Raw genomic sequence first — 14,824 nt, forward strand, 5'->3', positions numbered from 1 at the left:
ATTTAGCCAGATTTGGTTCTACCACTATAGCCAATGGCTCCATACCTAAAAAGAGCCACAATCTGTGCAACCAGCCAGTATGATCAAGTATGTGAGCTGTACCCCATAGTGCTAGTATAACCCGTTGAGCAGCACTAATCGCGAGGGCCATCTGCCGACCTTTACATGAATGTAAAGGATAGGTCAAAGCATTAGGGAGTCCTAATGTCGTGTAGGCCGGTAATTGTGGGATGGAAGTCTTAAAAGCACAGTCATGTGTCGTCAAGGACCTGGTCCCAGAAGAGGATGAGCTTGGAGCAGTGCCACAAGAAGTGTCATAAAGTGCCATGATTTCCACAGCCCCTCCAGCAGTCTGTAGATTTGTGAGCCACCCATCAGTGGAGCCTTTGTGGGGTAAGATACCAATAGGAGGCAATTTTATAGGCTGTTTCTGTCCCGCTCCAGAGTGAGATGTGTGGTGTGCTCTATAGTAAATATCACTCCACTCTTTTGTGGAGAGGGGCCTACCCAGTTCTGACTCCCATCATAATTGGCTTTTGGTCTTAGTTAAGAGTTAGGTCCCATCCAACAATCGGTAGAGGTCTGAGACAAGTCGTCGGTCATCTGTCTTCAGGACCAGCCATTTCTCAAATGGAAGAAGCTTGCGCTCTCCCCTGATGCCCGTCGTAGGGCCCATTGCCCAATGGCGCAGTAGTAGTGAACATAGTCTAGGCCAGACAGGGAGTAATTAGCTTTGAGGTTCTCAAAGGGAATTAACCTATCCTCATCAAAGAGGGAGCCCAAGCCCTTACATGCCCCTTCATGCCATCGTTTGAAGCGATAGAGGTGCAGTCTGGGGGTAAATTCAGTGTTAGCCGTGATCAGAGTCATAGAAAAGGGGAAGGTAGTAAGGCCCACCTTAGTCACAACCACGTCCCAAACGTGTACTGTTGCGCTCGTGATGAGAGAGGAATAGAGACCCTGTACTGTTTTGGTAGCCAGATCTCCCTCCAGATATGCGAGCCAGCCACAGCTTGGTCCATGAAGGTCCAATGTTTCTCCATCATCTGGAAGTTCCACGTAGCAGAGTTGGGCCGCTTGTTAGTATCGCAAGACCTGGGGACCGCACACTTCCTTGTGCTTTGGGGCATTACATCAGGTGTTGGGGAAGTTGTGGTTTCTTGCCGTCCCATGTGAATATGCATAAGTGTGGGGCCCCCTGACATGACAGTGCAGTCCCGTAAGCGGTAAGGCCCCGTAATATAGACTGTCACAGGTTGATTGTGTGCTGCCTTTAGTAATGAGGGGCAGCCCGGCCTCGTTTCACTTTCAGGCCAGTACAATTGATGGTGCCAGGCACTTCTTCCCACCTACTGCTGGTCAACCTCTCCCGCCACCAGAGTGCGCTTTACAAATGTCCAGTTCAGCCTGGGGCACATGGGAGGGTGTTTAGGCCCAGAGATGGAGATCCGAGGGAGATCTGGGACAATTTTGAGGTGTTGCGTTCCACAGTGCTGACCGAAACCTACCCAGGTGGTAGTCCAGGAAAGGCCTCCCTGAGGCCCTGTGAGAGCCGCCGGGCACCAATTATTTACCCTCCAACCCTGAGGAGGTGAGAGGGGCGCTGCAATGTGTGTTAAGCGCCGTGCTCACCTGGGTGCTGATCAATGGTTTGCAGATGCTCCTCCGTGTTTGTGGGTTTTCTGACTCCTTTCCGCTCATCATTCGGGCAGGAAAGTGTGTCGCTGCCGCAGGGCAACACAATCCTCCTGTGGCACAGGCCGACCCAATCCTCCTGCGGCACAGGCCGCTACCCAGGGGCGCGCAGCGTCAGCTCCATCTCCCAAGTAATGTAGGCCCCACTGCCATATGTAGGCCTCCGGTGTCAGGACACTAGTCCGTGTATAACAGTGCCCTCCAGCCTGGCACACTCTGGCAGGTGGCGGGCGCACCCCTGCTCCAACCCGGCCTCTCCTTGCTGGGCAAGTCGCACAGAGGGTGCCACCGCGGCCCTCAGCCACGCCTCCAGGGTTCACAGCACCTCCAGGCACCACCAGCTGCCGACCCAGCGGCTCTGCTGCTCCGTTCCTTCCTCCAGTCCGTCTGTGGAGGCAGTGCGTCGTGGGGAACGCGCGCGGGCCTCGAGGCCTCTTTCCAGGGCTGAGGCCCAGCCTCGGGCGCTTCATTGCGTGGCCAGGCGCAGCTGGCCCCATCGGCTCACGACCCGCCAGCTCGGGTGCTTCCTAAGATACTCTCAGTCGGGTTTGGTGTTATTTTAGAGACCAGCCCCTGCGGCCCCTCATATGATCTTGGTGCTGTGGTCTAGTAAGTCCTGGCTTTCTATGGTTTCCATTCAAATGTATTTGCATTTGGAGCAGCACTTAGTGATAACTCTTCTGGTAAGCCATCATACCTTTTCCAGACGCTTTGGATAGCGCTCATACTTGGTGAGGAGAGTCCCATGGTCTGAGAAGTAAAGTTACACCCCTTTATGAGCATTTGAGCCACAGCACACATTCACCAGAGCTTCTGTCAGGTCTTCCCTGGCACCGTCAGCATCCCTTAGTACCAGGGTATCTGTGTGAGTCTTGATTTTAGCAGACATGGTCCTGTTTTTGCAGGTCCTTTTCAATATCTTACTACCTTAGCACCCCCGATGACTTACACGACGGTGACATACTTCCTATTAAGTTGTTTATTGGTCATGTTCTGTGTGATGAAAAAAAATCGACGGTGGCCAATTAGGCTATTGTTTCAGTTTTTCACTTGTATGGATGATGATAGTTTTGATCAGACTGTTTACAAATGAAGCATTCTACTTTATCTACATCCCCTAAGATATGAGTTGCAGTTGGAAAAGGCCCTTTAATACAAGAAGGCCTTTAGTAAATCTAAACGTAAAAAATGTGAAATAATGATGTCAGTAAACTGAGTATCTTTCTTGTAAAGAAGTTTGTATGTTAAACATTTACAAGGCTTTGGAGATAGTGACGATTTTCTGCAATTCGGTATTATAATTTCCCTCTCCATGTGTGCGATCGTGCTTTATGGTGTGGATGAGAACGCTGTTTTTCTGAGTTTAGTCCACCCGAGAGCCTTAATTGTAGGACTATCGTCACGAATACCACTGTACTTGATCTATTACCAACCGATACGCTTAAAAGGGTGTGTTTTATGTCAATGAAAACGTGTTTCAATTACTAGACGTTACCCCTAGAAGCACATTTAATGTATTAGATTAATCTTCACTAAAAACAAAGTGCAGCTTGTTCTGTTTCAGCTATCTGGGATGTATGTCCATTTTGTAAATTAAAATTGATCTATTAAAAAAAGAGTTTAAGCATGATCTATAAACTGGCATAGGGGTTTCGAATCTTTAATGAAGTGTTGCGTTTTATTCCAGTTGTATTTCCCAAATGATTATAGGTGCCGGTTTCATTTGGAATTACCATTTGAACTAGAATCGCCATTCACTTTAAAACAGAATCTGTATGTGCTGTAATTTAGCAGTGCTTTATGTCTGGGTTGTCGGTCTGTCTTTACATCCCAACATTTGTTTTCCCCGGTGGAGTTCCTTCCGGAGGGCGTGGTTTGTAGGACTGAGTCATACCTGCTTATAGATGTGAGTGGAGCTTTGATTTCTGTCACCTCCCGTTAGACTCTATTGATTTATGCACACAAGAAAGAGACCGGCTGTGTTCATCTGCCAGCTGTATATACTCCAAGCAGCAGGGACAAACATTTTGCTGCTTCTCCTAAACCTTCTATCTTTGAAAGTTAAAAAGAATTGTCACCAGTTAAACAAGCACTTGGAGCAGAGCAAAACCACTTAATTCAATTATTTAATCTTTATTTCGGCGATATGGCTTTTAAAGCAAGTACAATACCAATACCATTAAAGCATTAAAATCAATAGAATAATAAATAATTAAAATATAACAGTTAATTTTCCTTCCAAACACATAGTATATGTAGAAATTGCAGGGAGAGTGAACGAGTACCTCCTCCATCAGAAGTAGAGCTACAGCTTCAAGGAAACATAGCACCCAGAACATTCTGCATCAATTACCTGAAACACCTGTTTGCAGGCACACTTTTTGTCTAGACCTCCACATAAATAACAAATAGTGGGAGACAGCAAAAAACACATTGCCTGACATCTGTTTTCAAAATATGAAGAGCAGTTAGATGTTCCCTAACGCCTATTATCCGACAGACAGGAACTATCCATTTTCCCCAGCCCTTTGAGTAAGCTGGACAAAAGAACAAAACATGCCCTTCTGTCCTTCTGTTTTTTTTGATGACCTCACAAAAAGGACAACCCTCACCTGACTGAAACACGCATGCTGGCCCATTTCGCAGTAAAGGGGACATGCAGTAACATGTTATACCGAAACTGTTGATACAGCTTTCTTGCTAGAAGAGGCTCAACCACATGAAGAAACTGTTCAGTTTGTAATCATCCTTTATCTGGAGGAAAGCGTCAATCAAAGTGGGTTAGGCCTGCAGTTGGCTCATTTTATACTGCCAATACATTCCCTTTAGGGTTGATTTATCAATTACAGAAACCACTTGGGGGTCTGACCATAGGATTCCGCTACCCATCTTAACCAGTGTGTCTTTTTGTACTAGATCCAGGGTAGGCTTCCTAAGCCAGTGATACCTAGGACCTCCTTCACCCCGTCACAATTAGACTGAAGCTCAGGAAGTGGCCAAAAACGTCTCCAATAAAAGATGGGCCTGACCCCACCCCCTCAGAGATCGGCTTATGTCCCATGTCAAGCCTGAGGGGAAGCAGTGGTGTACTGATAGGTAGCCCCAGCAATTGGAGTAGAAATTGGTTCTCAACAACTAGCAATTTAGCCATGTCCTTGTGCCCTCAGAGCTCCGCTTCATAAAGGGATGCTCCTAAGGATTGCGGTTTATAGATTTGGATCACTGGTTTAACTGGGCGGAAGTGGATTCTTAGCTGGGTTCTAATCAGTGCCCCACTGTATCACATTAGTTTAAGCCCACACTTTTCTATGTGACAGCACCTTTCTAGCTCTTCAGTAAGTGTCAACCCGAGATAATCAAAAGTGTGTACACGGTCCAAAGGGACCCCCTAGGAGCTTAGGGTTGGGTCTGGTGGAGTAGCAGGGATTTAAGACCATAAATTAGTTTTGGCCACATTTATTTCTAGTCCCCTCAGGCTGGAAAAATTCACAAAGTGGTGTAAAACATTCTGTAGGCCCAGAGGCGATTTTGATATTAAGAAGGTATCATCAGCAAACATTAAGGCAGGAGCCTTTACGTCAGCCAGACGGGGCATCACCATCACAGTGATTCAGAAAAGAAATCAAATCATTGACATAAAGCCTAAAGAGGTTTGGGGCAAGGACACAACCCTCCCTTACTCCTCTATTCACAGAATGGGGAATCTGTCATCTAAAGCTTTGGACCACAAAAGACTTGGGGGAAAATTGTGGCTATGAAGCCTTATTATAACGGCCAGCAGAGCATAGGGGACACCTTTTTGTATGCCAATACCTGCCATAGCGTTGACCTAGGAACTAGGTCAAACGCCGAATGCATGTCAATAAAGGCAACATAAAGCTGGCCACCTCCCAGGAATACCCTTTCCCAAAATATCAATTGAAATTGGAAGACCTTTTCCACCTGAACTGGTGCATTCCTAGAAACTCTTCTGTAGTGTAATCTCTTTCTCGCCCATCCAGGCATGGATCCTCTCTAGGAGAATTTTACCCAACAGTTTTTTGGAAAAATCAATTAGGCTTATCGGGCCATAGGTCTATATCGGTCTATAGCTGCATGGGTAATATGGGGAGCCCTACTTATGGATAGGTATTATCTCAGACCCAGCCCAGGTCGGTGGAAGTGGTGCCATTGCCATAGTAGCATTAAACATCAGAACAAAGTAAGGGCCTCAGACATCAATTTCACTTAAATACAGATCCCATGGTACTTTGTCCAGCCTAGGAGCTTTATTACAGACTACCTTGGTGATTGCGGTTCTGACTCCCTGCAGTGAAATCGGTTCAAAATTTACACTGCTACCTCCATATCCCCTCCGCTTGATTATTAACCTGTCCGGGTAGCTGAGGAGGGCTCTTAACATCCTGCACAGAATAGAGACTGGAGAAGTGGTCAACACATCCAGTGGCAGAAACATTGGACTCACACCCTCTTTACTTCCCGTTGAGACCCGATTCCAAAAGATGCACTGATCACCTTTGCTGCTGCATCCAGTAGACCTTCCCACATCCTCAATTTCTAATTTCTTTTGGCAGATTTAATAGTCTTCTTAAAGATCTCCACCCCCCCTGCTGTGTAGTTTGATAGCAGACATGCGGACAAACCTAACTTTCTTACAGGCTCTATTGTACTAGTACTGGGGAGTCCTCCTCCTAGAGGCCCTTTTTGTGGCCACATAGAAGTATTCCTTTTTACCCTGCATATAACCTATTGTTAATAGTGCTAGCTTTTTCCCAGCAGCCCCTGGCCTGTAATCCAGTCCAATGAGAGGAGCTCCTCCAAGCTACCTGCAACAAGGGTATAAACTTCCCCCATCAACTCCTGTGAGTAGGCCATAGTGGACCACTTCACTTGGAGCATATTGATGGATACTCGCAGTCTACGGTCAAATGGTTCACTAGAGCCAACCATCATACAGTTGGCCCGGAGCTCGACATCAAGGACAGGGCATTGTGGTCTCTGTCTAGTCTAGGTGTAACAAACATATCAATCACAAATGGCCAGGCCCTTACATCCACCAATGTATAATCTATGAGGCTTGCACAAGTAATAAGATTGTGTGTGTGCCTCCCTTCCTTGTCGAACACTGTTTTTTTTTTTGCCATTCCCAGTTGTTAAGCCTTTCTTCATCATTAGGGCATGGATTTGTAATGCCAGGGGTGACCATTTTTATTGGTGCTATTGCCAGCTTAGGGATTCACCACACATTATCTTCAACTTAAGTGAGTGGTTCTTCACTGTCACCCAGGGGCTCAAATTGGCAAATGAAGTCCCCACCTACAAACTTCATTTCCCCCCCCCCCCCCCCCCCCCCCCAACCCCACCGGGGTAATTACCATATGTGACTTCAACAGCGCAATAGTGAGAAAATCACTATGATTCCCTCCTGGCTTTAGGTACACATTGTAAATATAAGCTGTTAGGAACACGAAGACCAATGAAATACACAGCACGTCATTGGAGGGTATTGATATTTCGTTAACCTTACAGGTTAGTACAGTGCTTACCCATGTTGTTAATCCCCCTGATGGTCTACCTTTGCCTTTGGTTAGTGCCTCTCTACTAAAATTACCAAGGGGTGAGCAGAGGTTATCTCCCTTACCTGACTAGAGTGAGGTTCCCTGCTTGGACTGTGTGCATACTAATTGCCAACCAGAGACCCCATTTCTAACAGCGGTGCTTGAAGAACTTGCCTCACTTGTCTGTTTATCAGGGCTGTTTGAAAAATCAGTATGTGAAGTAAACGTAATTGTGCCATGCATTGCAACTGGACCTTCCAAAGCCAGTTTGACTAGTCATTTAGAAATATTGTCCTGGTCACCTGTGGAAGCTGCACTATTAGCTTAGGATACTTGGCTCTGTAGTCGGATGACGCTGAGCCCCTTTTCAATATCAGCAAGCCGCGCTAATATAGGGATAGTTCCATTTGCACAATATCTTTAATTTTCCCAAGACAGACCTCCTTTAGATCTACTGCCCAAGATGGTTTAGATGCCGACCCCTCCATGCAGAGACTGGTATGCTCTAGTGAACCCAGAACTGTAAGGGGGCTGTGTGAGGGAGGAGTTGAAATTGTCTAGGCCACATGGTACCGTCGACGCCGTTTGACTATTCTAGAGGTCCGGAAAGATTCCTTCGGACACGCGCCACAGCAGCATCAGAAGCAGGTGTCAAGGACATGGCATGGACTTGACCGCCAAACCGTCCCTGGGAACGGGCTGTAATAGCAATACATGAGGGGCTGTGCAGCAGTGAATGTCCAGCCCCCAGCGATTTTTATCAATGCTGGTTGCTTTGACGGGGGACGTGGTAATGGCAGAGTCTCCTGGAGCTATCCTTTTGCCCATTATACTTCTTTAGGGACTAAGACTCCGTAGCGTGGCAGGGGAATTAGAAGTGAGTTCAAAATAGCTGCACAGAATCAATGCAACGGCCATTAGACACCGCTTCGTGGGCCTCACTTTGTGCTTTGGAGAAATAGTAAATAACACTCACCCGGATTTCCAATGTCACAGAGTGGGCCAATGATACACTACCATAAATCATAGTCATGCATGAATGAGCCTATGCGAGAACATTCGTGTAACTCTGGATGTATCAATTTGTGAATGTCTCCAAGGTCATAACATAGACACTCGTGCCGTATCAAGCATCAGTTAATAATCAGTGTGTTAATCGCGTATTCTATAAATTAGTCTGTATACCTTTTCCAAATCAAGTCGGAATTCAAATTCCATCATGTGGTGATACTCACTCGCTTTACAAGACAGGCAAGGTCTGTATTAATATATTCTGTGGTAAATCTCATCCACTTCCCGAAGCCGGCATCAACTTCCTTGTGCAGATCTATGTATTTTGGACTGGAACAAGAGGGTACAGGTCTATATCGCAAACTAAGTGCATCAGAAGATCAGTGGAGTTGGGACTAGTATGAACCTGGTATTGGGAATGAGGTGCGTCATTGGAGTTGTGCATTTACGACTGGAATAGCACTGGATAAATCTAGTATCAAAAATGAGGTGCATCATCAGAGATGTGCAGTTGGGACTGGGCAAACCCAGAGTGTGAAATTCTGCTAGAAAATCAGGAATGAGTCGCATTTCGCAGGAATGCTGTTGATCAGACTTTTGAAATATTTCCCTCTAGTTTAAGTGAAATGTCCTCTTTTTATGGCTGATTTACTATTCCCTCTTGCTGTTCTTCTTTGGGGTTTTATGTGATGCTTAGAGTCCTTTCATTATTCTTGCAATCTATGCACTTTCACAAATTCTGGAAATATTTGATATTGCACAATGTGTTGGACATCATTTCGAACATTACTGATAAAAAAAAATCTGTGTTTTTTTTATTTTTATTTTACAGGGAGATGGCACAGGGGTTGCCAGTATATACAGGGGTCCATTTGCAGATGAAAACTTTAAATTAAAACATTCCGCTCCTGGCCTTCTTTCCATGGTGAGAAAATAATGAAGAACAAATTATCTTTGCTTGTGTTCCTTTTTTGATTATGTTATGGACAGCAGTTATCCCACTGTCCGGACTGTGTATTTCAGTAAAGCGAGCATTCATTGTGCATGGGTGTTCCTGGCCCAGAATGTTTAAGAATTTGTAAACCTGCACGTTTATGTACAGCACTTGGCTGTTTCTGTTACGTCTCTGCATTGTGGCACTCACTTAGGGCAGAATCTCTAAAATGAAGACCACCTGAGAGCAAGTGATGAAATGCGAGTTTGATGTGGTTGCGAGTTTGTGCTCCCTCACTTAAATATCCTGCTAGAGGATAGCACTACGGTGATTAGGCAATGTGTGCTTTTTCAGTGATAGTTGAGTTGCTCCTAGAAAATGGTGCGTTTAGCTCGTTTCTGATATGGAGTAGAGAAGTCGGCACTCCGATCTGCGGCAGGATGCTGTTTCAGGTCATAGATGCTTACCCTGTGAAGGCTTGCTGCCTAACATTATCCTCTTTTGCAACCTTTGATTTCCAGTAGTCTGTTGAAGTCGTTTGTGTAGATTTTTTCCTGCCAGGTGGAGTCGTTTATTGGTTGTGTATGTATGCTCGGTGCCACTTCATATGGGCTCCTTGGATGTCCAGCGTAGCAGGGCTGTTTTCCTAACGTCATTTTTTCTTAGCAGTTAACAGGTTAAAACTGAATCCTGAGCAGTCCAGCTATGCCCATGTTTGATTCCCTTCCAAACCTGCATGAACTTATCATCTAGTCTCCTTCTCTTCATGGTAGAATGCAAATGACTTTATGATCAGCTGTAATGCCCTCTGTTACATCGTTGCCCTGTGTTGGAATTCCAGCCTTTAGTTTGTGCATCCTGTTGATGGATCTGCCAGGCCTTTCTTCATTTTCACATTATTTTGATAGGTGAGTTTTGCAGTGTTTTGTGGCGTCCATTGTGGGTCCTTAGATCTGAGCTGATCTAGGGCCTAACGTGAGAGCTCGCAGGCCTTAAATCCAAGATGTTTTTCCAAGGCTGTACATCCGCCATTATACAGCTGCCCTTTAAGGCTAGATATCCTGCCTCGCAGGGTTCTCACAAGATGCCGTTTTTCCCACAAGGACATATTGGTAGTGAATACATTTAGGGCGTCGCTGCGTAATGCCTCGTAAGTGATGTAGGCAGTGCAACTTTTACTTTGTGCCGCAAGATTTAGATAGTTTTGAGATGCCAGCGTGGGAGTGATGTGATCAAAATTCCTTGTGCTGCAGAAGAAGCTGGGGACTGTGTAAAAGGGCAGTTGAGCGTAATTTGGCAGGTGGGGAATCGTAACATAAAGAGCAGCAGTGCAGAGTCCGGAATGGTTAAAGCCAAAACAGAAGGCACAGGCCAGGCAACATGAGTCCCAGTAGAATGAAAAAATCAGGAGAGACCGAAGAGCTCCGGTACAAGTTAGGTTTGACATTGAATGCTCATTCAAACTCATAGACTAGGCTGAGTATGTCAGTCCTCTAAATAAGTAACAGTCAGATCCCAGCAGCAAACACCAGAGGAGCAGTACGCATTTCTCAGTGTGTAATGCTCCAGCTGGAGCAAAAATGACAGTATAGCCTTCTCCATATTATTGCATCTCTTTTTAAGAGGTACGCAGCAATGAAAAAAGGAAAGGGCAGGATCAGGTAATCTTCCCAGAGTAAAATTCATTTCCGATTTCTCCCGGGGTCCCAGTTATTTCATGGATTCCACGTACCCTCTGTTGCCTTCCATTGGTGCAAATGGCAAGTGACCTTTATCTCGTTCATCAGCAATCTTCCAATCAAAGTAGTACCTGTGCATGGCTGCACTAGCCAGAATACTGCCGCAGCCCATTGACACAAACCCCTTGTGCTCTGCTCCTCGTCATGACCCATAAAACGTTGCTTCTGCGTTGGTTGCCTCATATAAGCATTCACTTGTTTTTTTAGCTGCAAGCAAGTTTATAGGATTACTGCCTGACATATCCATTCACTTAGATGAGCTTGTTTTTTAATGCTTGAAAATGCCATTATGTACACAGGGTCTGATGGTCAAAGTTGTCCTGAAAGCCTCTGCACGTTTGCCTATTCGAATTTGTGAATGTTACTTACTGGCTAGGACTTGAGTAGGTGTAACGGTTTTTGTGCATTTTGGACACCTTGCTACTCTCCTTGCATGCTTGATCAAAAAGTGTGTTTTGTGCAAAAATATTATAATGCAAAATAGCTTTTGATTTACTTCTGTTGCACATTGGAGAATAATCTGCTTTGAATTTATCAACAGGCTAACAGTGGTCCAGGAACAAATGGTTGTCAGTTTTTTATAACCTGCTCCAAGTGTGATTGGCTTGATGGGAAACATGTTGTTTTTGGTGAGTATGACCAGGACATTGATTTTGACCATGGTATCGGACAGTCTTCTAGAATAGCTCAGATTTGTTTTTTTAAGTTTGGAAAAAATAGTCATAGGCTGTGATTCATAAAGAGACAAGCTCAGGGATATCTGGATTTATTTACTTTTTCCTTGCGTTTGGCAGACAGTCATTCCCTCCTGTTTCTTCCAAGAGTCCAGTGGCTATGCGACATTGTTGTGAAATCACATTAATTGAAAACCAGATGATGGTCTTAAGCGATTTAGACGTCAGGTTTTGTTCCTTGGGAATGATCACTATGCACCCTAGGGTTCTGAAATATTTCAGTAGAGTATTTGATGGGAGAGCATATGTAACCGGGCGTCTCTCGCCTCGGTTACTCTCCATCAGCCGGAGCCGACAACAGCATACCCCCGGGACACTTCAGAGAGACTGGAGCGAGTGACATCAGACGCTGAATGCGTCAAAATCAGACCTGAAATGGAAGACGGACACCCGAAGGCGTCGTCGGAAAAGCAGGAAGGAACCCTGCCGTCAAGGACCGAGAGGAAGAAGACACCGGTGAACGAAGGATCCCATGAAGCCCGCGAACCGAACCCGAAGGAGCCGGAGGAAGGGGAAGATCTCTTCCCGCATCAGGAGAACACCGAGGAGAAAGCCGTAAACCACGAAGGGGCCCGCCACGTCCCAGGAGGGGTGTGGCATTCACAGGTACGATCGTACCTAAGCCTTTCTTTTGTGCCGGCATGGTTACAAGGTGGGAGGAAGAGTGAGGGAACTACAGGGAGGAGTGGGGAAGGTGCTGCAGAGAAGGGGAAGTCTGTTGAGCCCAAAACAACTAATCCCACTGTGATAAAACCCCTCTCGTAGCTAGAGAAAGACACTAAAGAGGAGAGAAAGGGAGAATGTTCACGGGAAGGTGAAATGTACTAGAAATTAAAAATACCCAACCACAACCCTGCACAACCCCATCCTCCCACCACCCCTATTAACCCTATTAAACCCCATACCTTTACCTCTACACTTACTCTTGTTCCGTTCTTTCTGTTTTGGGGAACCCGGTCCGCCGTCACGGGAGAGAAGCACTGACCTTACTCCACCAAGGGACAGACTGGCTTGGGAACCTCTACCCGAACACCTACAAGAAAGGAAAAGAACCCGGATGAACAACAGTAGCGAGCCACCCAGAAACCTAAAACAAAAAGAGGAAAAGAAACTTTAAACACCTACCAATAAAGCACTTATCCAACCTAAAACCGGGGCCTATAGTATTATTCCAATATCCCGCCCATATAGGCAAAGAACCCATTACAGCATATTACATGAAATATCGTCTTTTTTGCCTCTTTCATACCGTGTGCTAGATGCACTCAAGTTTAATCAGATTGGTTGATAAACGTGATTTTTTTTAAGTTCTTCAACATATGGACACATTTATTACCCAGCATTAAGGTAAGTCGGTTTTTACTGCCAAAAATCACAGCTGTGTCACTGGAACTGCAGAATTCCACTACAGTTGATGTCTTCACTTGAACAACGTGGTTTTTTACGTCTTTTGCTATTCAAAAGTATGTTTATATTTCTTTCAGTGCATTATCTTATGCTAAGTTGGCGATTCCTGACTTGGAGGCAATGTTTGTTTTTTCTTCCGTCCAGGATCCTTTGTGCTGTGTCACCGAACTTTCTAGGCAAGGATGTAAAAAGGCCAAATACTTGATAAGACTTTCATGTTCTGCTGCTTCAGCTCCTAGCATGAGCGACACATACTGAGAAATACGACAGTTATATATAAGATGGCCTAATACACACAAATTTCCTGTTTCATATTTTGACTCACTCTGAGATGATTTCCTTGTCTGTCAACCCTTTAGTTAACAAAGGTGGTGCCGGCTGGCCGTGGTGTAGGTCTCATGCAGTAGTGTGTGTGACTGAGGCCACTTGAGAGTGCCAGGGTGTTGCAGTCATATAAGTAGTTCTGAAAACAACATTCAGTGGCGTATATGATGAGGAATCCAAAATTTGTGATACTTGTCCCACCGTATGAGACTAACCGCCCTACCCCAGTTATTTAAGGAGTGAGAGTTGTCACAGTGTTTTATAACAATGATATCTGTGGGGCTTGTGCCACAAAAGCAAAAAGATAAGAAGCACAACATAATCCCCATAGCAATATACACAGCACTTCATACCGCATTAATATTAGCCAATTTAATTAATGCTCAGCTTTTTGAGCTTAGAATGAGATTTGTGTGGAGACATCCGGGCATTTGATTCACTTATGTAGCTTACTGAAACAGACAAAAGAGCAGCCAGGGGTTATGTGGATAGATGAATTGTCTTTGCTGATATCCAAGAACATGCTCAGCAGGTTACATCACTTAACTGTGATGAACCTGTATCTGACTGAGCCAGCTTGCTGGCGAATAAAGGATACAACCAAATACATTGTGACATTGCTACATAATACTGTAAAATATATCATGCAGATCACTTCCACTTCCACATTGATTGTATGGAGATGTTAAATAACATTAGCAATAATTAAGTACCCTACATGAACACACGCTGTATGATTCTCTAATTCACCCAACTATCTCAAAGTATATCGAATATAATTAGTCCTCCTTGTGTATAAATGCAGATTTCTCTTACGAGTGAAGTTCGAGATAGAATTAATTTGGTAGAACATTGGACAGCAATGCAAATCCAGTTGCACTGTTCTCAAAATGTATTGGTGTGCTATGAATCTCAATAGAGGTATACAGTTTTATCATATGCAATTGTTTAACACATGTATGCAAACTGAATTGTTCAATCTTGAGCTGAACTCTTTTGTATGTATGTACCTGTAACTTAAGTCTCTTCTCGTAGGTAAAATTATCGATGGACTTCTTGTAATGAGGAAAATAGAGGTGAGTTTGCTCTTATTCCATTTAACATGCCAAAACAAAGGAAATTGCAAGTTTTAATGGCATTAACTTATTTTCTAGATATTTTGTTTGATTTCATTTTTCTGAGTTGTATCCTGTAACTAACATAACGTGTGCAAGCTGAACATCGGTACAGTTTCTCCAGATAAAACCTATTACTTTCCACTCATCTCAGCAAATTTCTGTTTGAGGGCATCCATATCCTATGAGAGCATATCTAATTCTCTTTACCTCTGTGTGATTTTGAACACTATGTTTAACTGCCAAGTTGAAGACCTTGAACCTCTGAGATCTCTATTAAGGATCCAGAATCTAATCACTTGATAAA

General features: G+C 44.6%; 1 protein-coding gene across 5 annotated transcripts in view; it reads left to right on the forward strand.

The window, feature by feature from the left end:
- The window catches only part of PPIH (peptidylprolyl isomerase H), a 166,364-nt gene that overhangs the window by 101,080 nt on the left and 50,460 nt on the right, over positions 1-14,824 (forward strand). For all 5 annotated transcript variants that reach the window (XM_069240333.1, XM_069240331.1, XM_069240332.1 and 2 more), the window contains 3 exons: positions 9,097-9,189; positions 11,479-11,566; positions 14,438-14,478. In XM_069240333.1, coding sequence (XP_069096434.1) covers positions 9,097-9,189; positions 11,479-11,566; positions 14,438-14,478 — 222 coding nt within the window. The remainder of the gene's footprint in view (positions 1-9,096; positions 9,190-11,478; positions 11,567-14,437; positions 14,479-14,824) is intronic.

This window comes from Pleurodeles waltl, chromosome 6 (genome assembly GCF_031143425.1).
Source record: "Pleurodeles waltl isolate 20211129_DDA chromosome 6, aPleWal1.hap1.20221129, whole genome shotgun sequence".
Taxonomy (NCBI): domain Eukaryota; kingdom Metazoa; phylum Chordata; class Amphibia; order Caudata; family Salamandridae; genus Pleurodeles; species Pleurodeles waltl.